The sequence below is a fragment of the Odontesthes bonariensis genome, chromosome 9 (genome assembly GCF_027942865.1).
Source record: "Odontesthes bonariensis isolate fOdoBon6 chromosome 9, fOdoBon6.hap1, whole genome shotgun sequence".
Taxonomy (NCBI): Eukaryota; Metazoa; Chordata; class Actinopteri; order Atheriniformes; family Atherinopsidae; genus Odontesthes; species Odontesthes bonariensis.
In genome coordinates, this window is record NC_134514.1 from 8,481,868 (window position 1) to 8,507,194 (window position 25,327).

Genomic DNA, 25,327 nt, shown 5'->3' on the forward strand with positions numbered 1-25,327 from the left:
GTTCATATTTTTCAATTAATCGTAAAATGTCTCACTTTCAACATTTGATATGTTTTCCGTGGTGCATTTTGAATAAAATGTTGTGTTTATGAGAATTTCAAACCATTGCATTCTGTTTATATTTTATATATTTGAGGTTGTAGAAGTACCATCATGCAGAACATGTAGAAAACACCAAATAAAAAAGCAGCAGTTACCCATGTGCTTATCACATTAATCAGCTGTAAATTCGACACAAGGACGTGTGGACAAGACAGATGTGTCTGAAAGGGAGTTGCTGGGCAGATGGGAAAGACTTCAGAACAAGTAAGAATTGAGCAAAAGAGCAGAGCGAAGAGGAGAGGAGAAGGAAAGATGGCATGAAATTAAGATGAGAGGAGTTAGAGAGGTCCTGTGGGTCTGCACCACAGTGTATTTAGTCTGGATTTAATTATAACTTGAGTTTCATTAAAAAAAGAAAGAATTAAATGAAAAACTTTATGCTTCCTTGACTTTTATTAAAACGTTAGACTGAGTTTGTTGCTTGACTCTAAAGCAAGTTTTCAGAAAAAATACAGAAAAAGGACTCATTTGTAACCAGCTGTCTCCTCTGTATTACCTGTTCAGGCATTTCGCCCAGCAGAGTGAACGCCTCTCTCCTCTCTGGAGTTCTGCATGATTGTTTGTGACCTCAGATACAGCTGAGTGATGACTGCGATGGGTAGGTAGTTTGAAAGTATAGATTTTCTACTGAAAATGATGTCTGCCTTCAGATCCGCCTCCTACAGGCACCAACAACTCAACACGCTTCTGACAGGAACTGGAATATATACTATTGCTGCTGATGTTATACTGACAGTTGATTGACAGAATTAGATTTATTAGAAACTTTTTTTTGGCAAACTGTCTTAAAACTTTGATGAAATTATGTTGTTAGACTTCATGGACAAGAAGCATGTGAGAATTTCAGATTGACTAAAAAATAAATAAACTTCACAGCCTCTTTACAAGGAACTAACTCAACCCTTTTATCCACTGACTGCGAAGTCTCTCTTTCCTTATAAATAATTTACAGATATTGGAAACATTCGTTCTTATTCAGGAGAGTACGTGCTCGTGTTGATTAATCCTCCTCTCCTTTATTGAGTTGCTATGATGGAGCCATCTCACAGTTTCCAGCTGATTTTAGTTCATTAATCCACATAAAAAGTGTTGTCGTCTGAATTTAACAATTAAAGTTAAATGAATATCTTTGATTGAGTAAAGCAGCTTGATACTCTCCCTATTTGTCTGAATTTAGGAAATATCATAAAAATACCCTTTTAGTCTAATCTGCTTAGCTTCTAAATACTGCCTGGCCAGCACAAAACTGGCATTGATGCAGGATGCAGCTTGTAGTTGCATAATTTGTCTGTGTGCATCCGTGTGTGGCTGCTGTGAGTTGCTAAGCAGCAACTTGTTGTTGCCAAAGGGTTTTTTGTTCTGAACTCCTGTTTGGTAAATTCCCCTTGAGAGATGGAGAGTTTGGGATAGAGAAACAAGGAGAAAGGGAATTAGACGATGAAACACACACAGCTGCTTTTTCATCAATTCTCAGGACATTACATTGGCCTTAATTAATTTCCTTAATCCTAACAACCACCACTTGGCTCTTACCTTAAACCTTGAAATCACCTTATGATCTAATTGTCTGGGAACTATTTCTTTGTGTGTGTCTCCAAAAGGGAATTGGGTCACAAACCTTAAACCTCGAGTCACCCAATGTCATTTTCTCAGTTTGTGTCTCCCTGAAGAGAAAAAATTTTAGGATGAAAACTAAAATATAAGAGAATAATTTTTCTATGAAAACTTGTTAAACCTTCATCTCTGTGATGTAAAGTGATGAATGAGTATCTTTCTTGTAAATGTACTGTCTTAGTGATAGAAATACAGGCTAATGCAACCTTTACCTATAACACAGATCTTGGTAACCTTGAGAGGAAAATGGACTTTAAGAGATAGATGCCTTTTATTGTGCTCAGACATTACATCAGAGTGGGACAGCAGAACGCAACTAGATACAAAGATTCACAATAAAAACAGAAGCGTTAACCACTTAGAATAAAAACAGGTTGAAATAAGTGACTGTAAGCAAGAATTAAACCAATCGATGATGCATTTAGTGGCTGTTATTTTGGCAAAATATAACGTAACTGAATAAAAATAGATTGATAAATAAAATCCATATTGCACTTTGTGGCTGAGATATGTTTCGTGTGACCCTCCCTCTCTGCTGTGCTTCAGCTCTGCTTCTTAAGTCCCACCCTGTGGAGGAAGCCGTCACACATATTCAGGCTCGTAACCATAGCAACTGTAGAAACTCCTCTGGCTCTCATTGGCTATTTTGACTCAGGCACGATTAATCTTTACAAATCACTTTAGAAGCGTTAGAATGAGCCAAAGAGACCTTTTCCCCCCTCTCTAATGTATCATTTTAATCATAGAGTTAATTAATCAGAGAGTGGCATTTTTAACAAATAAAATGTGAAAAATGTCATTGCCGTTACCAAGTTCTGCTTTGTGGACAGTGGCCTTTAAGCTTGTCCTTTACTGGAGATAACGTGATGAAGAGATAGAGGTGTGTATACGTGTGTGTTTGTTTGTGATTCAACATCCTGCTGATCCACAGATGTCACCATTTGTTTTCCCATCCAATGGTGACATCATCTTACTAACAGACACCACCCCCACCCCCACACACGGATTTCACAGATACAAAGAGTTGGGGGAGAAAATAAGTTATATTTTGTCTACAAAACCAGCATCTACAATATGGCTTATGTTGGGGGAAAATTGAGAGTAAAGTGAGACACATACTGCAAATTCCCATTGCCCCAACCTCCACATTGGATCACTTTGGATCGCTGAAAAGTGCTTTGTAAATAAATTTCACTTCACTTCACATATGTGCTTTAAACTGCTCAACATACGTGAATGAGTAAACTTTGTTGTCATTATACATGTGGTGCAATAAAGTTCTGTATGGCTTCTATATAAAAATAAGAACAATTAAGACTTAAAGCTGAAAGGAGCACCAGCTGCATGTTTTAAAAGCTTGTTTTGTTGAATTCAGTGTTCAGTACGAGAGGGTTTCATGGGGGCCACAGCTCAGGGATGAGCTGCTCCTGAGTCTGTAGGGTTTAGTTTTTATGCTTCAGGGAGTGTCCGGGGTGTGTACCGTCCTTAAATATGCTGGCTGCCCTCCTCTTCATCCCGGTGGTGTAAGCTCCGTAACGATGCGCTAATCTTCCTTCAGCCCTCGGTGCAGGTCTTTCCTCTCAGCTGATGCCAGCAGCAGTGCAGCTGGTGTAACGCCGTCATAGAGCGTGTCAGGATGGATTCCTCTGAGCACCTGTGAACGTTTGTCCTGTTTCAGTTCCCTCTGTTCTCTACATTTGATATGATATATAAATATGAACACCATTCCTTTGAATTTAGGGCTGCACGCACACTCTGAGAAGCAATATTATATTATAGAGATTAAAGTCTGTATTTTTGGAAAGAAGCTCCATCAGTTAGTCACCAACTGTGAACTGTGAGGAGAAAAATGTCAAAGACTCTGAATCCTTCAAATTCATGATATAAAGAAAAGAATGAGAAGGGGTTTGTTGTATTTTTAGTCCTTTTGTTCAAGTCAGCAGCAGACGGTGTTAACATCTCACACACACACACACATGCAGGAGCATCCTGGACTGCTGCTGTTTTCTTTCTTCTTTACACAAAGGCTGCATCATTAATACACCCCTGACAGCCATGTTCCTCCACACACTTTGTGATCATTCCCTCTAAGACAGGCGCAGCGCTAGGATTTCAGTTTATGCACCAACCAGAGTCATTTTAGCTTGGCCTTGTAATTACAGAACTTACTGTAGTTAATTCAGTTTCTATTCAAGCAGGTACAAAGAGATGTACAGGAAAATAAATCTTACCATGTCGGCCTCTGAGTTGACAAGCTGATGGATGATCGTGCCATGGGGAAACTTGTTTCAGTCGCTGTCGTGATTGGATTTCTCAACAGCCATGAGATAAGTTCTGCTGTTTTCACATTTATAACAAGCTGTTTTCAGAGTTTCACCTCCTTAAATCCTGCCTCTCAGAATAGCCTGAAAGCGGTACACAGCAGTAAATTGATTCAGCTGAATTCCACAAAATGGGATAGATTTTAGACTTTTATAATTGGTTTATTTTTGGGGGGTGCTGCTTGTGCAGACTGAGCCGATATTAGTCAATATAAAATAGTTAGGGATGCACCGATCCACTTTTTTCACCTCCGACACCGATATCTGAGGTTTAGTATCGGACGTTACCGATCCTATTCAGCGTGGAATTACGGTAACAAATGGTAGGTTTCGTTGTGTGGAAAAGACTTGGATCATTCTTTTGTGCAAAGCAACATCAGACTTGACTTAAACATTTCTTCCCTATTTTTTTTAAAAATGAATAAGCAGATATAAATGTACTGAATTACTTATTTATTTAATAATTCTGCACCAGTAAAACAATCTTAACCATAAAGATATAACAAGTGTGACTGGTTCAGTCGGTGCAATTAGGGATTCAAAATCCAATGTAAAGCAAAATATTGAATAATAAAGGAGCTGAAATTGAGAAAAAAACAATAGCTTCACTAGCTTGGTTGGTAGACTTAAATAGATAGCAATCGGCTCTTTATATAGTTTAGTGCAAATGGGAATTAAACATCCATTACAAAAGCATCTGAACAAAACAATAGCTTCTCTAGCTTGGTAAAAACTAAAAAAAAACTAAAAACATCAGAGGTAGTCTCAACTTAACAAGTTTTTTTCACCAGAGGGGCTAGAAGGCCCTTGGATGAATGTAAATGCTGGACAGGACAAGGGGGGGGGGGATTAATTAATTAATTAAAAATTGGCCGATATGGATCAGCCCATTGTCACCGATACCCAATCTCAAATTTTCTTCTATCTCGGTACCGATATCCGATCCACATATCGGATCAGTGCATCCCTAAAAATGATGATTCATGGTAAAAAACAAAATGGGGGAGAGAACCCAGTCGCCGGACTACTGGAGATTGGCGGTGAAGACAGGCAGTGACAGTAAATTATTACTTTATCGCTGCCGAGGCAGGAATAATAAACTACGAACAAAACTCAACGGAACAAAGGAAGGAAAAACATAACTTACTGATAAAAACATAACTTACTGACCAACAGAGGAACCAAAAGAAGGGCGACAACAACAATGATCTGGCAGGGGAGAGTGAAAACCAAGTAACATCTGCAGTGGTGGGTGCAGGTGAGTGACAACAATGAGCAACAGGTGCAACCTGGGTAAAACAACAGAGCTTTTCACCGTCATTCATAACGGGCCCATTGCAGCAGTGAGCGGGTCAGGCCCAACCACAACGCCATGCTTCTCTAAGAAACGAGCGTCATCAAAATTTACGACTGCAAAAGCTTCCTGCTGAACCTCCACCAGCTGGCTTTCTCTGACAGAGAGCAATCACTCAGCAAATTCCTTTTAAGGTGCTAAATGAGATGAGGGAGCAGGACTGAGGGATGGTGTCACATCATGGATGATGGGTGGCTCCGAGCCCGTGGCAGATTCTGAAGGGGAGGTCAGCTCTTCAGATTCTACACATGACATAAGTCCAATAACCAAATGGGTACTTTTCAGCTTCTGGAGACGGGCCCATCATCAGTGTTCAGTCTCTGAACAGTCTTCAGAGTGATTTCATTCCCTCCTCATTGCTGACATCTCACAACAAAAGTAATAAAAACTCATTTGTAAAAGAGTTCCCTCCGCTCAGCTATTTAAATATTTGACAGTTATTAATGTAGCTTAAATAAGGGCAAGAACAGAAGGGTGAAGAAAGACATGGCATATGAGTTTAATACTCATTACGACGAAAACGATCTCTGTGAAATGTGATTAACCTCCTTCGTCTGCAGCGGGGCTGCTCATTGGTGAGGGAACCAGTGTGATGTTACACTGAGCAGCTCCCAGGAGGTAACTGGGTCTGAGCTGAGAACCACAGACCTGCTTTCTGCTGATGAGGCCGGATAATGTTACCAAAAACACCAGAAGTGATCTACTCTGATGATCATCCCAATATATATCATGCACTGAATTTCACAAATGAGTTACATCACATCCTGAATGGGTCTGAAGTCTCTACAGCAGCCACTTGTCTGTGAGACAGAGAAACTTTACTGTGCTACAAACCTTTAAAAGACCAATAAAGTGTGTCCTCCCTGTCAGTTTGAATCTGAAGCTGAAGATTGAAGCCCTGAAGGCTCACACACCTTCATTCTAGACCTGATGTTGAGGCGGTCGAAAAAATTATAAAAAGATACTGGATTTAGGAGCAGACTGAGGGTATCATGTGAGCTGCTTCTTGTATTTTCTTCAGGCTCTCACACCTGGCAGAGTGCTGGTTTATCTCCTAAAGTTAGTGTGACTTTTTTGATAACAGTAAATAGACTGCGAGCCATTTGAAGGACAATTTCTGTCAAATTGCAGCCAGTTTGCAAAGTAGTTTTATGCTCGTCAGAGGCAGAGAGTGAACATAAGGGACAGAAAGGCTTCTGTCCTCCAAAGTGTACTCATGCAACAATTAATGCTGTCTGCTTTCCAAAGACCGGAGCGAGCCTTTCAGACTGCTGACTGTTATCAACCTTAAGTAGCTCAGAGTGGCAGCTGTCCTTGAGTCACTGCTCTTTGCTAAATGCCAAACCTCTGCAGGGTTACATTTTTAACCTCAGTGCCACCCTGCTGAGGTTCCCCTTTTTCTGTTTTTCTGTTGCAGGTGGTGTTGAGGGTTCATAATAAGTATATCCATGTCTAAACAACTGCCTGCAAATAAAGATGCCATGTGATGTTTCATGAGGAGTTGATCTCCAATATAGTTTGGATTGTGGTCATCGTGCCACGCAGCTTACAGAGCTGCTAACAGAACTGCTGACAGAAAGGGATTTTCTGGCCTTTTGTGTTGCGTTACAATGTGCAGAACACTTCTTTCATTTGGACTCTCTGGATCTCTGAACGGTCTCCAAAGAAATACTTTTCTGTGACAACATGTAGAAAACCTGAAAAACAAAGAAAAAAATAAAAACAAGGAACCAAAGGAGATTGAAAGCCAGGTCCAACGGGGTGAGCATCATAGGTGACAGCGTCCCTCACCTGGAGGGGGAGTCAGAGGGCTCCAGTGCATTGTGACAGCGGTTGAAGGCTGGAGTCTTGGATATCTGATGCTCTGAAACTGAACTAAGAGTCTAAACTGGATGTCTCCCGGGTTAATTACTTCAGACATGTCAGAGTGGAAGAAGGGAGCAGTACAGATTCAGGACACGCTGGAAACATGGCTGATGACTTCACCTGAAACCTGGAGCAGGATGACAAATGACAGAAATCCTTCAAACTGCTCTGTTACTCTGATACGAAACCAACAAACCGACAGCTTTGCTCACAGTCAGTTCAGTCTGTCACATTCAGCTAATAAGCTTCATATCTCTGAACCAGGTGTTTAAGGATTTTAGGCATGGAGCTGATGAAAAGTAAGCTGTTATGGGCAGAATTTTCAACAGCTGTTCAGCTCATTTCAGGAAGAATCTGCAGGCTATGAAACATGTTTCTGACTTCTTAACCTGCAAAAAACTTGGATATCAGATCTTAATTTTTACACAAGATTTGAGCAGGTAAAGGGGCTTGATTGGAAATTAGGAAAATAATCTGATTAGATAAACAGACTTGATGATGGATTTTGATTAACTGCTATCAAAGTGGCGTAAGAAAACGCTTATGTGGGGCAACTTTGGCATCAGTCAGGTAACTCGAGGACCTGCTTTGTTATCAGGACTTGGTACGGACTCTGAACCCGGCACGATGCTCTGTGCCGTTACAGACAGCTCGTTGGCTTCTCCACCAGAGCATCAACATTTCAAACCTCAGTGAAAGCCAGCATCCATCACACTGAAGACACAAACTCCCCAACCGCCCCAGAGCCACTTCTGAAGCTGACCTCTGACCTCCAAGTGCAAAGTGACTCACATAAAGATCATCACCCCCTCATGGATCAGCTGAGGTTTCTGCTTCAGTAACTGGCTCAGATGTGACACGCTGACAGGGCAGCGCTGAGGTCTTTAAATGTACATTCCCTCATGTTTGCTTTAGAGAAATTATTAATACTTTAAAAGTCTTTTCTTCTGCAAAATGTCCAACCTTTTATTCTCAGAGCCCCCCCCCCCTGCCTCTCTCTCTAAAAAAAAACAATCGCACCTACCTCCCTTCCAGACTTTATTAGCAGCCTTGTCCAGAACAATGAGTCCCTCTTTTGCTGTAATGAGAAACAACAGCCACGCTGAGCTTGCATACTTCCAGCCAGAGATGAGATGTCAGGTGTGATATTTCTGAAAGCCTTGAAACGTTTTTTCCCCCCCATTGTAAACCCTTCTGAAGGCTTACATCAGAACCCATCTGCATGTTCTTTGACAGTCCAAATGTTTTGTATCGGTTCTCCTGGAAATATTTCTGTGACACTGAATCAGTTTGAAGGCGAATGAGGGCGTCATCATAAGGGCTTTGATTGAGAAGAGAATACATATCAAGACTGTGGGGTGATTAATTATGTAACTGTGATCTATTTAAAAATATGTCAGAGGGATGTTCATGATGAAGGAAAACAATGCTGCCTGGCTGTAACATGAGCTGCACAGATTATCGGTTATTTTGTTCTCAGCTCTCTGAGGTCTGTCTAACTCCTCTTGGTGTGGACTTTGGGTCACAATAATCTTTTTCCAAGTCTCCACCACATGCATAGTCCACGGTGTTGCAGAAGTAAGAACTTTTGAAAGCTTGAATTATTACACTGTAGTTTAAAACTGCAGGTCATTTGATCCCAGACAGAAAAAACTGTCCACAAGACTGAAAGAGATCAGCTCACACTCTGACTTTGAATGTTTTTTGCAGTGGTTTTAGCCTCAGTGATTGAATCTAAGCGCATATGGAGCTGGAGTTAGTGCATTTTCTGCTGTGCAACCTGTTCAGCTTTTACAAAGTCCTCAGCCTGCCTTGTTGTTTTAATCACAAATTACACATATCAAAGAATTCCACTTCATTGTTGACTGTGTGATCTCCTCAGCAGAGAATGGAGCAACGGGGTGCAAATTGAGAACTGAGCACACTTTCAACAGACTTTTTCAGTCTACTTTAAATGAAAATTGACAGCCCAAATGTATCATATGAAGATTTGCTGTCTTTAAATAGTGAACAAGTGAAAATTTGAGTATAGTCAGAATCTTAGCATTTTAACATCAACCTTTGGCAACTGTCACCATTCCTGATGGTGATGGTGCCGTGATGTCCTCTTAAGTCATTAGTCCTGCAGAGGAGTTTCAGTATGCACAGGACTGTAATCACACCTGGAGCTTCATGAGCTATCGCAGAAACGGCAGCAGGAGCCAAACCTGCTGAGCTGATTCTGGACGGCTAATTAACTGTTTAAGTGTCAAAGTGTCTGTGTAGCTAGGAATTAGGTTCAGCAGGAAGTCATGCGTTGCTAATCAGCACAGACAGAAAACACATCAATCTTACTCTTGTTGGACATTTCGTAGATTGTGGCTTCAGCTGCGAGTGAAACTCACGTCTTTTATATCAAATGTCTTCAGAGTGAAATTAGACTAGAGATCATTACTGCATTTTGTAGGTAAATTAGTGGCCTTTGTGTGTCATGTCCAACACTATTAAAGCATAAAATCTGTTGGTAAACAGTAGTTGGTATTTTGTAAATAAATAGAACAAAGATAAGCTGGTGCATACGTTAAATCTGTGAACTCAAAGTAATACAGTTAGGATTTGCAGTTACATTCTGGACTGCAGTTTATTCTGAGTCCCACACGTTGTAGTGCACCTTCAAGTGATCTGAAATTGAACTATTGAGGTCGAATTTATGGATGACATGCTCATCATTTTCTTATTTTTCCAAAATGTTTTCCTTGAACCATATGTTCTTCTTGTTGAAATATAGTAAACACTGAGACGGCCCTACAAAGACAACCAAAAAGTGTAACCAAAGTTAGCATTTTAAAAAATATGCGCCCTCTAGTGGCTGTGTGCACAATTGCATATGAAGTCTACTGAATCAATACGGCTACATCTTCAATTCTTTGTTACTGCTGCTCGGTATTAATGTTGCTTTTAATCCAACTGTGATCTGTTCCTAAACCTCACCAGGTAGTTTTAGTGTCTAAACCTAATGGTATATAAGTGCAGGACGCTCCTTTGGGTGGTATTTAAAGGTATGAACAGATAACTACAGGATAGGGATGTGGTAAAGAGAGTAGTTGACAGCCAGAGTATCCTAAGAGAGGACCTTTAGGACAGAGGACGCCGTTCCTAGAGGTGGGAGGTGAACTTCCACCGGCTGCAACTGACCTGATGGTAAACAAGAAACTGCCGGTGACGTATAAAAAGCCTGCAGTCAATTCGACCGCAGTTAACAAGGATGAATGAGCTCAGAGCATCGGGAACACCAGCTAAAGCCATTCAGACGGCTTTCTTATTTATTTATTTATTCAGAATATCATCCAATCACATAAACGGGAGGATGAAAAGAAAATCCGTCAAAGCATGAAATATACAACCCTGAAAGGCATGACTTGTTTTCCATTAACAGTAAAGAAACGCGTGACTTAAACTGTTATTCAGCTGTTACTGCTCTCCTGCTGGAAATGGAAACTGGTGGTGTTCATAAAGAAAATGAGCTGTCAGAAAGATAAATTACATACTCTACCTACATACATACTTGGAATAAACATCTATTGCAATTCGTGCCTTTCAGCAAGGCCTTCAGACAGCCTTCTGTTATATTGTCATGGCGGTGGTTCCCAGCTGGTGCGGTCAGACGAGATTCAAGTTGAACGCACCGATGATTTAGAGTCTTTGAGTTGAGTCTTTGACATCTTGCAGGCTGCAGGTGGATCATGTTGAAAGCAGATTTCATTAAGTTTTATTCTCAAAGTGTCAGTGGTGGCTCAGCAAAGTCAGTTGAGCTGAAAACATTTGTTCACAGAGGAAATAATTCGCCTTATAACCCTGTGATGTTTAGCTCCTGTTAGCCAGTCATGTGACACATAGCAGAAACCACAGTGTCTTTTTATGTTTGTCTGCATGAACTAAAGCTCATAAACAAGCATCTCTGTTAGTCCTCACAGCTCCATCAAGAACACTTTACAGTATAGCTTTAAATCCACAAAGTCGGAACAGAAACAGCTGCACTACCAGCAGCAGATGATAAATGGAGGATTACAGTCACAAGCTAATAAAGGCACTTACAGTAACTGCATGATGGGGGAGGATCTGATCCACAGACTGAGTTTACAGAGGAGGGAGCTGGAATGAAGCAGAGGAGTGTGTTTGTGTTGTATCACGCCTGCATTATACCAGTGTGTGTAATGTAATATTCCACAGGATGACACAAACTGCTAAACCACAGCATCTGTTTGGATAATCACAGTAATCCTCAGATTTAGCTGTAATCGGTTTTAGCAAGACTTTTGAATTATTCACAAGACAATTTCTGGGAAGACTCACTGCGCATTAGAGTCTACAGGAGGACAGAGGACAGAGTCCTCTGGCACGCGTCCAAGCTGAAGGTCCCTGCAGCGGCACCATATTGCTTCTATTATTAAAACTCAACTCTTGTGCCATTTTTCAAAGGTTGCAGGTCTTGGCAAGTCGAATGAAGAGACCACCTAGTGTTGTTATGATTAGAATGAATGTGGTATGGTGCTTCATGAGATTTTACAGCGTTATAGTTGAGATTGAATAAGTTCTGTGTCACTGACTCTTTGCCATACGGTTGTCCTCTCTTATTTACACTTTTGTCTAGGCTGGAGTGAAAAGGTGCGTTTCTCAGATCTCTGACCAGGAGACACAACAACTTATCTCTGTCACAGATTTTAACATTTTGGAGGTGATTTGTTTACAGAAATCCAATGAAATACTCATAACTATGGATTTATTAGTGTGAAATCACCTAAAATAAGAGCTGATTACTGTAAAAGTAGTAATTCAGACAAAGACACCGCAGGCCTTCACCATGTTTTACGGCAGCTCTCTACAGAGGCCCAGAAGGGACACACCAAACCCTTTTTTCTATTGCATTGCAGGGAACATGCAACACCCACTGTTGCTTAAAACAACATTTAAAAACTAGACTGGTGCTAATAAGATGTCAGTTTGCAGGATAAACCCAGACCAACACTGTGAGCTGGTGTTTTTCTGGGGATAAACCTTTTCCCTGCACTGTGGTCCTCTACAGAAATTCAGAATACAGTGGAGGGAGGATCAAACATAAGTTTAAAGTGATGTAAAGATGGCGTCTCTCTGGCTGTGGAAAACCAAACCAGTTCTTTGCCAGAACCAGCTTAGAACCAGTTTAACCTCTCTGGCTGAAAAAGATGTCAGCCTGCTCCTGATAATGAATGAGGGCTCTGTCTCTCTCACTTTCCTCTCTCTTTATGTCTGCCTCGCTCTCTCACTCACCTGAAATCACCCTTCTCGACCGGAGATCTCCTCCGATCACCATGACAACACTCTGCGACTGTCCTCTGACTGATGACTTCAGACAGATTCAGGACTTTGACTCCCGTCCTCCATTCCCATTACTACCCCTCTAGATTTTGATTAATTCCTATTTATCCTTTCATGTCTTCTGTCCTTCACTTTCCTCTGAGCCCTCCTTTAACTTTTATCCTTTCATTCAACCCCTTTAACTGCAGACTCCTCTTATCTTTCTATTTCCAAACCCCTTTTACTTCTGCATACACCTGTGCCTCCCCTTGTATTTGTTTCATTAAAGTTAATCCAAAGGGGGGTACCCTCTGTGACAAGTATATTTTATTCATTTCCTGCTAAATATCAAACAAGCCACAGACTTCTGAAAGAGCATCAGTGACATGCTTTTCTTTATCAAATAGGGCGACATGGCTTCAAACAGATCGAGATTATATTTTCATTGTCATTTTTACAACAAAAGTAGCTTAGACAAGTCTTATAGTGTGGACACACCCACTAAAACAAGCCTATTAAGGCCTTTCCCACTGTCAGTGGTAGAGCTTTTAACCTCAGTGACCTGAGGTCTATGGTGTGTTCAGAACTGGTCCAGCAACTACCACTTACTTCAAGAGGATAAGCCCATAACTAAAACAGCAGGAAGTGATCAAGACAGTGTATCCTACAGGCTGTGATGGAGCACTGTTTTCGACATATGGAATAATTAGTCTGGCTAATTATTTTTGACTAGACCGTGTACATCAGTCCAACACAGCTGGACTCAGAGTGAGCTGCCAGTTGCCCTCTAGTCAAATAAACAAGTGATCCTGTGTCTTTTTGTCAGTTTCTGTAAGTTTCAGAGCCTCTGTATAAGATGCACCGGTAGATAAACGTGTGTTTCTGTAAACAAAAGTGTTGTGTTACCACTCCAGCCGCCGTAAAAGCAGCACCGTAATTGAAAATTGGCATGTGCTCCCAGGTGTTGTGTCCCCATCATTGTCGATCAGAGGTGGAGCAGATAAATACCCCGAGCACTCAAAAACCACATGTTGGTGATTGTTAGTTTTTTTGTTTGTTTGCTTTTTTTGACCAGTGTGAAAAGGGACCCCGCCGCTCACCAAGCAGAGCTTTGGTGTGATCTTTCTGTTAATGCCTGCATAAATAAAGTACATAAAGGGTGTAGTATTTCTGGGGCTGCAGATAAATGCTGCCCTGTTTGATTTATATAAACTTGTTACTAAAGCCAATCTATATTCTTAATATAGTTTATACTGACAGTAAAGTTTAGAATTAAATTGTCAACAAAGATAAATAGAAATAAATCCTCCATTTATTCTTTGACTCAGAAGTGAAGGCATCATCTGCGTAATCAGTCAAACATTCATGGAAATAAAGAAAATATCTTCCAGTTGATCCACCTTCATTCTGTAATCAATTTGTTTTGTGTCTTCTCTTTGAAAAATAACAAAAAGAACAAATGAAAGTGCAAAGGCGTCAGATTGATAACAGTGTTGATAAGTGTAGTGCCGACACAACAAAGATGCTCCGACATCGAGTTCAAGTTATTTTTATTATCCCCGAAGGGCGATTTGGTCTGCAGCCAGCAGCAATAAGTAAGAACATACAACCACACATACCAACAGAGATCCATCCATCCGATTTCTATACCTACATAATCTAATTCAGGTTGCAAAGGGGCTGGAGCCTATCCCAGCTGCCATTGGGCAAGACTTGGGTTACACCTTGGACAGGTCGCCAATTCATCGCAGGGCCACACACAGAGACAAAAGAGCCAAACAACCATATTCACTCCTAGGGTCAATTTAGAGTCACCAAAGAACCTAACATGCATGTTTTTGGATGGTGAGAGAAAACCGGAGTTATCTGAGCGAACTGTAATTACAGAGATAACATGCAAGCTCCACACAGCCGGGATACGAACCTTAAACCATGAGGCCACAGTGATTCAACAGAGATTATACTTGAATATTGTCATTTATAAAACTGATGACAGCAGAAATAAATGACTTTTTGATAGATAGATCTAGCTTTATTCAAAGACCTTACCTGTCCTCAAACAATTCAATCTGCTGCTGCAGAAAGTGACGAGCAGATCAAATAAAAGGTCCCAGTAGATTTAATAAAACAAGAATAAAGCATTTTTATGCTTAAGCGTGAACCTTAAAACTACTAAACTCACAATAAATCATAAAAATGCTTTAAATTGCTTTGCTGTACCACTTCAACCACCTGACTCTCCTTAACGGGGGGTGGGGTCAGGTGCTTTTAGATCTCTATCCATCACTCTCTAATCACTCTACGGCTCCTCCCTTTGACTTCATTTCCCATCCATTCCCTTTCCTTTCCTTCCCACTGCTCAGCTCTTCTTGCTCTATCTTCATCCATCAATACGTTAAACATTTCCATTTCAAAGAAAAGCATTTATCTTTGCTGCCCTTTGTGCCAACTGATCTCTGAATGGAAGCCCAGAAACGCTTAACAACTTTCTAAAGAACGTGTCAGCCTTTACATAAACATTATCTGGCAAAGTCTCAGTAGTTTTCATTAGCTGGCAAGCTCATAAAAATGTGCTTTTTAGAAGGAAATTCATGTTTATCAAAGTAGAAATTCAGCTCATCTTCACTTCAAGTTCCTCTCTGATGAAGCTGGAACACATTTTTGGATTAATTATTTTAAACAGCTGCATTTATCACAAAAATTTGCCAGAAAAACAGTCACCACTCATGAGCCAGACCTTAAATAATAAAAAGCCTATTTCTTAGATGGTCATGTCAATGAAACCTAAATACTGAAAGAGGAATAGCATCTGGTCTAACTCAAAATGTGCTGAATATGATGAGTACCAACTGAAAATCTACAGCAGCGATGTCCAAAGTCGGTCCTCGACGGCCGCTGTCCTGCAGGTTTTAGATGTTTCCCTGCTTCAACACACCTGATTCAGATTTAATGGCTCTTTTCAACAGATTGTTCAGTTCTGCACAACCCTGCTAATGATGCATTGATCTGAATCAGGTGTGTTGAAGCAGGGAAACATCTAAAACCTGCAGGACAGCAGCCCTCAAAGGACCAGATGTGGACATCCCTGCTCTACAGTATGTGGAACTACTTGTTAAGGTTTAGTGAAAAGAGTGTAGAAAAGGACCCGAATGCAGACCAGCAAATGATCAAATCAAATCAAATTTATTTGTATAGCACATTTCATGTACAAAACAATTCAAAGTGCTTTACATAAAATAAAAGCATTGCAGCAGAGAGTGGAAGAAGCATTAAAAATACATAAAATAATATAAAGAGAAACAAATTAAATAATTTAAATGAGTTTAAAAACAAGCAACAGTCCAGATAAATTAAAAGATATCATGCAGATTTCATGCATAAACACATGAGAAAAGAAATGTTTTTAACCTGGATTTAAAAATGTCTACATGATGAGCGGCTGAGGACAGGAGGCTGAAGGTGAACTGAAGTTATTTATTACAGACAAAAGACGTGAAATTCATACAAACTAAAGCTGGGAAAACAAAAGTCAAAGAGAGAAAGCTAACCAGAAGTAGACTGAAACATGAAGAAGAAGATCTGACAAAGACTGAGGAAAACCAGGGAGCTTAATTACAGAGGAGGATTGATAGTTGAGTGACGGCAGCTGAGGATAAATAAGAAAAGGTGAACCGAATGGAGCTAATGATAGAACTGGAGTTAACCTACAGAGACTGTAGAATAATGATCGAGATCAGACACGGAGCATAAAGCAGGAAGAGGGGAACTAACTAAGAATACAGAACCAGAAGAATAAATGATCAACGACTCGAAAAAAAATACTCAAAACTCAAAAGACAAGAACAATGGAAACATGAGACAAACTGCAGATCATGAAAATACAAAAGCACTATAAAAACAACAAAAAGGTGCAGGAAAAACAAAACGCAAAACAAAGATTAAAGCACCAGACTTCCAGGGATGCAAGAGGAAGGACCATCGTAAGGCGTAAAAGTTCACAGCAAGTCACACTGCGACAAACGCCTGATGTGTGCACGTGATACCTGCTGAATCACAGCAGGCCGAGAGGTTTAATGAGCTGAAGAGCTAAAAAATGACTCCCCTATTTACTATTAATGAATTCTCTCCTTTTCTACTCACTGAGAAGTTGTAATTCCTCCTCCGTTTCCTTCCGTCTTTCTTGGCACAAACAGAGAGCCTTTAGATTATCTGTGTGCAGAGGAAAATCATGACAAATTTACAGTTTAGACATCGAAATGATAAAATGGGAAGATGATTCAGGGGAACATCCATCAGCTTCAACAGCAGACCCTAATCTGATGTATGACGTCCTGCAGACACAGTGATAAACATTCTTTCTCAACTTCTTTTTCATTTTGCATCTACAGAAATATGTTCTGTGTGATTATGATGTAGATCTAAAAGCCTAAAAGTTTGAGTTTACCACAAGAAAGGGAGAAATTCACTTCACAAGTGACACAGTATCATTTGTCCGGAGCCTCCTCACATCAGTGTCCATCTGCTTCACCTGAGCATCTGAGCTGATGTTCACAGTCGAACATGAGCTGGTCCAAAAGAACAACGGAAGTCTGGGATGACTTTTCTCTCTGACAGCATGTTTGTGTCGCTCCTGTTGTGATTGTTGGCAGAACATCTCGTGCATCCTGCTGGCTTCAGGGCACAGCAGATACACCAGAGCAAACGAGGATAAACGTGTTGCCCAGTTAAACAAATCCAAACCCAAAGCACACAGAGTCCAAACACTGAACTCGTTGGGCAAAATGTTTGATGTTTGTCATGTTGAAATGCATCCACACGAGGGGCCGAGTTTATCAAAGGGGACATCCAACATTTGAATAGTCTGACCTTGATGCATTGTAATGCAACAGATGAAAGCTGCTTTATTTTATAGCACGATTTTGGAATGAAATAAGCTCATTTTGGTACTTTTGGAGCATAATTTGTCTGTCTGGTAAATTCCTGTCACATCTGCATCTCAGCTTTGATTTTTTTCTGCCTCTCTGCTTCCTTCTCTCCATTTAGCCTGCAGGCTCTGGCTGACTGGCTTGTTTCTATGTGCCTGCGCTCAAGCTCACATTTCTCAACTCCTTTAGTAAAGCGTGTCTTCAGTAGACAGATGGGGACACTTTTTATTTCTATTGTTTGAATAAACTATGAAAGTTTCCACACTTGAACTCTCCTCTCTCGACTCTGTAAAAATCAATTCAAAACGTCATTTTGAAGCTTTTATGCACTCTTATATACTCTTTGGTCAAACAAAGAGATGAAAGAAACTGTTCTGTGTGTTTGTGTCATAATCGATTTGCTCTTTCTTTCTTTCTTTCTTTCTTTCTTTCTTTCTTTCTTTCTTTCTTTCTTTCTTTCTTTCTTTCTTTCTCTGTGTGCAGGTGAGCTAGTCGCACCACTTTCAGCTCTACACAGCGTCTCCAGTTCCCTTCTCAGCCTGATCGCATCATCTTCACCTCCTGCTGCTTGTGGAAACCGAACGCCACCATGCCTCTCTCCGCCTCTCCTGCACCCTTCCTGTTTCTCATCTTCTTCCTCCTCCCGCTTCCTCCCTGCCAGACGGAGTCTCAGCGCAGCCAGCCCAGTGTTGACCCCGACCTAAGAACAGCCTTGCCCTCCGTGTTTCCCTCTTCCTTCCCTCCTTCCCCGTCTTATGGAAACAGCACTGGGCCTGGCAAGAAAGATAAGTGTTTGGAGGAGACAGTGTGCAAGCCCGGCATCCTGCTGCCCGTCTGGAAGCCCGACAAGCCTGCGCTCGGTTACCAGGTGGCCAGAGCTGTGGTCTACTTTGTGTCGCTTATGTACATGTTCCTGGGAGTGTCGATCATCGCAGATCGCTTCATGGCATCTATAGAGGTCATCACATCACAGGTGAGAAAGAGTCAATGAAGGCAAATGTTGGTTCCTTTACTGGATCATTTATTGTGTGGACAGAATGATAGAATCTAGATACACAGCCACGTGAAAAGGAAAGTAAATCCCCTTCTTTACATATAAGGACATCATGAAATAAATCAACTGGTCTTAAAATGAGGTGAATACAATCTCAGACGATGTTATTATTCATTCAACAAAAGCTAAAACAAAATGCAGTGTTTGTAAAACTAAGTGCACCCTTACGGCTTGGATAGGAATAACGAGGGTAAGTAGCAGCCAGGTGCTGCCGATCAATGCACCTGATTAACTGATCATCAGTCAGTGTGAGCAGCTCTATAAAAGCAGAAGTTTAGTCAGTTTTCTGGTCTGCAGCATTCAGGTGTGTGCTAACACAATGCCAAGGAGGAAAGACATCAGCAATGATCTTAGAGAGGCAACTGTTGCTGCCCATCAATCTGGGAAGGGTTAGAAGTCATTTTAGGGTCATTTTAGGGTAATTATCAATCAAGAATCAAGAATCTTTATTGTCACTATGCAGGCATGATGAAATTTAGTTCAGGTGCTCTTGGCTTTGGATAGACAAAAGATATAAAAAGATATATAAATGATACACAAGAGAATAAAAATAGTTAAAGTAAAAGTTAAAATAAAAAGTAAAAAGTTACACTGCAATCCGGTTGTTGTATGACTGTATTGTACATATTGCAGCATAAGTAAGTCAAATAAGTCAAATAAAAGTGCAGTGCAGTGCGAGTCTCTGTCTGCAGAGGTCTATAATAATCAGTCTATGGGTGGAGGTGGAGGGATGGATGTGTAGGGTGATGGATTTTACAGCTCTGGGGAAGAAGCTGTGTCTCAGTCTGTTGGTGTGGGTCTTATTATAATAAGTTATATAAGTTATTATAATAACTTAATTCCCACTATTTGCCGACCTTGAAACAAATCCCTTAATTAATTCTACCTCATAAAAATCCAAATAAAGCAGGGAGTCATTTCACCCGAAATGACTTGTTGTGGTTTGTAGGCACCCAGAATCCCCAGCTGCCACTGGATGTGTTTGCATTGTTTTTCTTTAACAGGGCTGACAGAGTTTTCTGTTTACCCGTGTCCTGTATAACAATGTAAATGACTTTTAGCTGTTTTCAGAATCTCAGAGAGCTGGTGTGAGGCTTTTGGAGGGACACAGCTGTGCGTGTTCGTGTTGTCCCAGGCGGCCTGTAATGGTCGTGGTGTTGAGGCTGAGCAATGCCAGAAAAAAGAGGTGTCCTCGGAGGTTTGAAGGGAGGTTGATGTTTTGTATGCGCAGACGTGAAGGTCAGCAAGACGGAGAAAAGAGAACATGAAAGGGAGGAAGGACAAAGGAAAGAGTTTGTTCTCGGTGAGGTGGGGGTGAAGGCAAAGCACTGAGGTTAGCTGGAGGCTGATAGAGCAGAGTTCAGCAGGGATGAAACAGAGTGTGACTGGATGACTGGTCAGCGCAAAGACAACACAACAGAAACAAAGATAACCTTTTCAACCATGAGAGCCAGTGATTGTACAGGTTGGGGTCTTTCCAATGTGGAAGATTTTCCATCCAGAAAATTTCAGGGCTGTGGTGAATGTGTGAAAAAGGCTACAAAGAGAAACAGACAGACCTGAGATCCACAGGGAGATATGAAAGTACAAGATATGCAAGGAATAGACTCGAGGCAACCAGGTAGCAGTGACACGAAAGCACCTAAAAGGAGGATTCGTGTTCATAATGACGAGAGTAATTATGTCATTAAAAGCGTTTGCAGATTAGCATGTTGCCATTTTGTCTTTCATCTAATTTTTCTAAGTGTTTCAGTTTGTGAAACTGCCGCAAAAAATATCAAGAAACGCATTCTTGGCTTAATGAATTCACGAGTTTCTTAATTTCTTGCGTGTATGTGGACATGAAAGTAACCTCATATAACAACACAGCCTCAGAGCACTTTGTGAAATTGTTGTGAAAGGAGCTGAAACTACTTCCATCCATCCATCAACTGTTTTTCTGCCACTTATCTGGATGAAAACATCAGTGTCCAGTATTCATGGTGGGAAATGAATCATGCTCTGGGTGAAGGCCAGCGTGTGTTCGGCTGCATCTGGGATGGAAAACTTCTGGTTCTTGTCACTCTGCTGTCAGGAGCGAAGCCCTACTGTGACAGGAACCGGTCTGCACTGGTCAGATCAGGGAGCTGTGACGGAGATTGATTTCTTTTATTTAAAAATGTCCTTTTCTTTATACAAACACAAGTGCATGTACATGCACCTACAAGAACAAAACAAACAAGATTGAAAGAAGAAGAAGAAAATAATGATAGAGAAGATAAAGCACTTCCAGCAAACCAACCCCCAGGGCCGGAGTGGGACTCATTTTCAGCCCTGGAGTTTCATGCCTCAGACCGGCCCACTTTAGATCACAACCTATTATTAAAGTCGTGTCATTATAACCTTACATTTGATATGAAAAACAACCAAAAACTTAACCAATTAAGATATTTTCAATGGCAAAATATTCAGGTTTATTTTAAATTAGTTTTATCTTATTCTCTTTCAATTGCGGGCTTTGTGTATTTACTATCTTATTTTCATTGATAAAAAATATAACGGGTCACTCCTATCGTTTGGGCATAGAAAGTGGTTATATTGGAACTAATGCTTGCTTGTTCACATGCAGTCCCATCATCACTACTGGCTCCTGCTCTGCTTCTGACACTAAATCACATTTTAAAAATGGTCATAATTCTCAGCACAAATCTCCCCTTTTTTTACAAAGCCTTCTGATCAATCCAGGTCAGTTTCATTAATGTAGCGCTGAATCATCTAGCATCTCAGGGCACTTTTCATAGAGCAGATCTACACCATACTTTTCATTATATTAATTCTAGTAGTATTCACTCAATCCTACCTGCCCACTCTGGACCTGTGGGATCATGGCTGGTGCTCGGTGCTGCATCTTCTGACTCTGAGGGGCTACAAGACAAAGTTTCCCAGTTATGTGGCATCGCATCATGCTATCATTTAAATGATAAAACGTCACTTTATATGCCACAACGTCACGCAATTCATTGAGTTGATAATTATTTAACTCGAACGGTGCTTTGCAGGCCGAGTTCAATATATTGCCTTACCCGTTTCATCTCATTTGACGTTACAAACCGCGAGCTCGTTTTAGTGAAAAAGTTTCCAATTTTTGTATATTTAGCTGCATCTGTTTCCAGAGCAATGGTAATTCTAAAAAGTTTTAATAAGGACAACTGAACTTCTTGAAGGCATTTCACATCTCATTCAAAAGGCTTCTTCATCTCTGCAGAAGGAGAAGAACTGAGTAAATCTTTGGATGAGAGCTGAAACGTCTTCAAGAACCAAGAAGAAGTCCACTTGCCTTTATTCAAGCTCTCAGGAGTTTTGCTGTAAATGTCAGAATGCATTGAAAAAGCAGGCCCTCCTATCCTCTCAAACATTCTGCTGATGTGCTGAAGTGAATGTCTAATTTCAAGCTTCAAAACGAGACATGAAGCCGCTAACCATTGTGAAATGAGTGGGAGGGCAGCGGCCCTCCACTTCAGGAGGGAAGTAAGCCGAGCCCAGAGAGTTGGAAAGGATAAAACGTGGCATTTTTCTGAGATTAGTCAATCGTGCCCAGCGGAGATATCAAATTGAGCAATCAGCGGGTCTAGATTTAATCAAACATTAAAAGAATTTGGGTGTAAAATACATCTGTCCAGTACTCATTGATGCTGGGACAAGACCAGTACATGTGAACTAAGGATGCTTCAGTGGTTCTACATTTGTCAGAGTAAGGATCAATCCCAGGATGAATACAAGGAAGTTTAGTTTTGGACATGCGAACCCAGTAAACCCCCTTGAATTGGATCAGGCAGTGGCAGGTGCAGAGAGATGAAATGTTAATGAGCTTCAGTATTGATCTTAAGGTATCTTCTGACAGATCTTCCTCCCATTGTATTCTAAGTCTGGTTGATGATCTGCCCCTTAGCTCCATTATCATACCATAGTTAATGGAGATGAGTCTTCTATGTGATGGGTTTAAACAGAGGACGGTATCAACAACTGTGGTGTCTGGTAATGGAGTTAGTGATCGGAAGTTTTCAGTCTCAGATAACACTGAACACCCAGATACTGATGTCTTCACTCAGGGAAGGTTGCAGCATTAGGAAAGATCCCCATACCCTACTCCACCTCCTCCTGCTCCACTGGAGCTCCACAGAGATGTTCCCAAACCAGCCAAGAGAAACAGTCTTCCCAGTAAGTGCCGAGTCTGCCCTGAACAGACGCCCAAAACCATCTCAACTGCGTCCTTTTGATTTGAAAGAGAAGCAGCTTTACTCTTAACCCATCGCAGATGACAGAGTTCCCCGTCCTATCCCTAAGAGTTTCTGTTATCTCATTCTTTCAGTCTCTACAAACAGGTTGTGACCATAGGTGAGGGTTGGTCTGTAGATAATGTGGTTAAATCAACAGCTTAGCCTTTTGGCCCAGCCGTCTCTTCCCATGAACAAAACCCAGAGAAACTCCTTCGCTTGAGGGAACAGGTCACTCCCAACCTGCAATGCCCTGAGGCTTGAAGGTGTAAATTTTCATCCTGCCCCAATTTAATGTAAAAACAAGTTATAAAAGTTAAACTTTAAAATTAGGATGCTGTCATCCAGGAGAGTCTGTTTACCATTTGACCCAGTATGTTTTTTACACTCTGCTTCACTTTAAACTTTGCTCTCGTTTTCAGGTTTAGGTATTAAAACCGAGCAGATAGATAGATAGATAGATAGATAGATAGATAGATAGATAGATAGATGGATTTATTAAAGACTCGTAGTCCAGATCACAGAAAAATGATCAATAATAAAAGTACATAAAAATAATCTTAATCTTTTAGGAGGCAATCATACCAATGTTTCCAATATACAGAAGTATATCTTACTGCACTATTTTTAATGTTAGTCAACAGTAGGATAATTCTATTATTAGACTCCTTTAGCCGGCAAATAAATTTATACATAAGCTTCCTTAAAACAGCCATCAAAGAGAGTCTGCAAAACATCCTGGTTTGCCTTGAAATTGACTTGGAATGTTACATAACTCACGACACCTATAAAAGAAACAAATACAGAAACAAAAGAAACATCCATCTAAATGAAATTCCTTTACAAGTTGTGATGATGACATTTGCAGTAAAATGAAACGTTCTTGCCTGAACACAACCCTCAGACACAAACTACTGAAAACCTGTGTTGAGGTTTACCAGCAGAATAAACACTACATTAGAATTCATACCGTTACGTACCAATGAGACAGGATTCTACAGCCTTTAAAAGTCGTGACAGCTCATGTATATTTTGTCCCGGTGATAATTTCGTGAGTTATTTTCATTGAAGCCTCTTCACCGAAGCTTGTTTTGTCTGTCTCGCCTTATTCAGCTCATTCCCTGGGCTCAGTAGATAGAAAGAAATGGAACGAATTACATTTGGATTGCCCATTATGCAAAATTTGTTAGATACGATGGAGGCAAAGGGGAATACAGCATTGTAATACGGATACGGTTGAGAGCAGAGGCGGGATTAGTGAAAGAGCTGAAAGAGGCAGGCTGCTCCTCCGTCCTCTTCAAGGGCAATCTAAATAAATGTTTGTTGTTGTGTCCCACTGCTCATCACTGTGTAGCCATAGTAACACTTGGCCTGTTGTGTGAGTACTACGTTACAGTCATGTTTACCCAATGAGCGTGTTGCTGAAATCCAAATAAACGCCTTTAATTTTAAGAAAACCTCTCATTATAGTTTAAGCCCTTCTGTCCACAAACATCTAAACATTACTTATATATATATATATATATATATATATATATATATATATATATATATATATATATTAGGGCTGGGCGAGTTAACTCGTTATTATCGCGTCAACGCATCCATTATTTAACGCCGATAAATATTTTATCGCGCATTAACGCATGTTTAATTCTATTTTATTTATTTATTCATTTTTTAAATAAAAAAAAAAATGAGGCGGGGGCTTTTGTACCTTTAATGGATAGGAAAGTTCAGAGAGACAGGAAGCAGGGGGCAGAGAGAGGGGGAACGACACACAGCACAGGGCCGTTCGATACGGGACTCGAACCGGGGACAGCTGCAGCGAGGACTATAGCCTCTTGTACATGAGATACCTGCTCAACCCACTACGCCACAAACCACCTGTTTTATAGGCTTTTATTTTGTAAAAGTCTGCTACTGTCTGCTGCGGGAACCGGAAAAGAAAGTAATCGGCGGATCCACCAAACATGGAGAAGGGTACGGAACTTTTACTCGGCCATTTTCATTTTAAAGTTCTTCCAGACGGCGGAGTCGACAGAACCAAAGTCATCTGTAAACACTGCCAAGTTGAATTGTCTTCTCAGCGTAGTAGTTCCAGTCTAAAATATCACTTAAAGGCAAAACACACAACTGATAGCAGCAAGTCATTCAAGGAAACAGACAGTGGAGCGAGGCTTCTACATAAAAACTACAGAAAGATGCTGATGTTAAAAGTGTGTTTGCACAACAAATGTTATGGCACTTTCATTCATATGGCAGCACATTTAAAATAATACTAAATTCTAAAAGCTATACACTACTTTTGAATTAATTTTTGGATTTTGAGTACAAATGCGATTAATCGTGATTAATCAGGGAAATCATGTGATTAATAAGATAAAAAATTTTAATCGTTGCCCAGCCCTAATTCTGATGTGTTACATCTGCAGGTTAAGGTTGAATAAAAACAACTTGCCTTGTTTCTGGAACTCTTTGCTTGAATGGTTTATTATAGCAACCTCTTCTCAGGTCTGTGTTGT

At 40.6% G+C, this 25,327-nt stretch overlaps 1 protein-coding gene across 2 annotated transcripts in view; it reads left to right on the forward strand.

Moving 5' to 3' along the window:
* The window catches only part of slc8a2b (solute carrier family 8 member 2b), a 191,355-nt gene that overhangs the window by 128,725 nt on the left and 37,303 nt on the right, over window positions 1-25,327 (forward strand). For both annotated transcript variants that reach the window (XM_075472955.1, XM_075472954.1), the window contains one exon: window positions 17,979-18,468. In XM_075472955.1, the coding sequence (XP_075329070.1) occupies window positions 18,085-18,468 (384 nt within the window). In that variant the 5' untranslated portion in view covers window positions 17,979-18,084. The remainder of the gene's footprint in view (window positions 1-17,978; window positions 18,469-25,327) is intronic.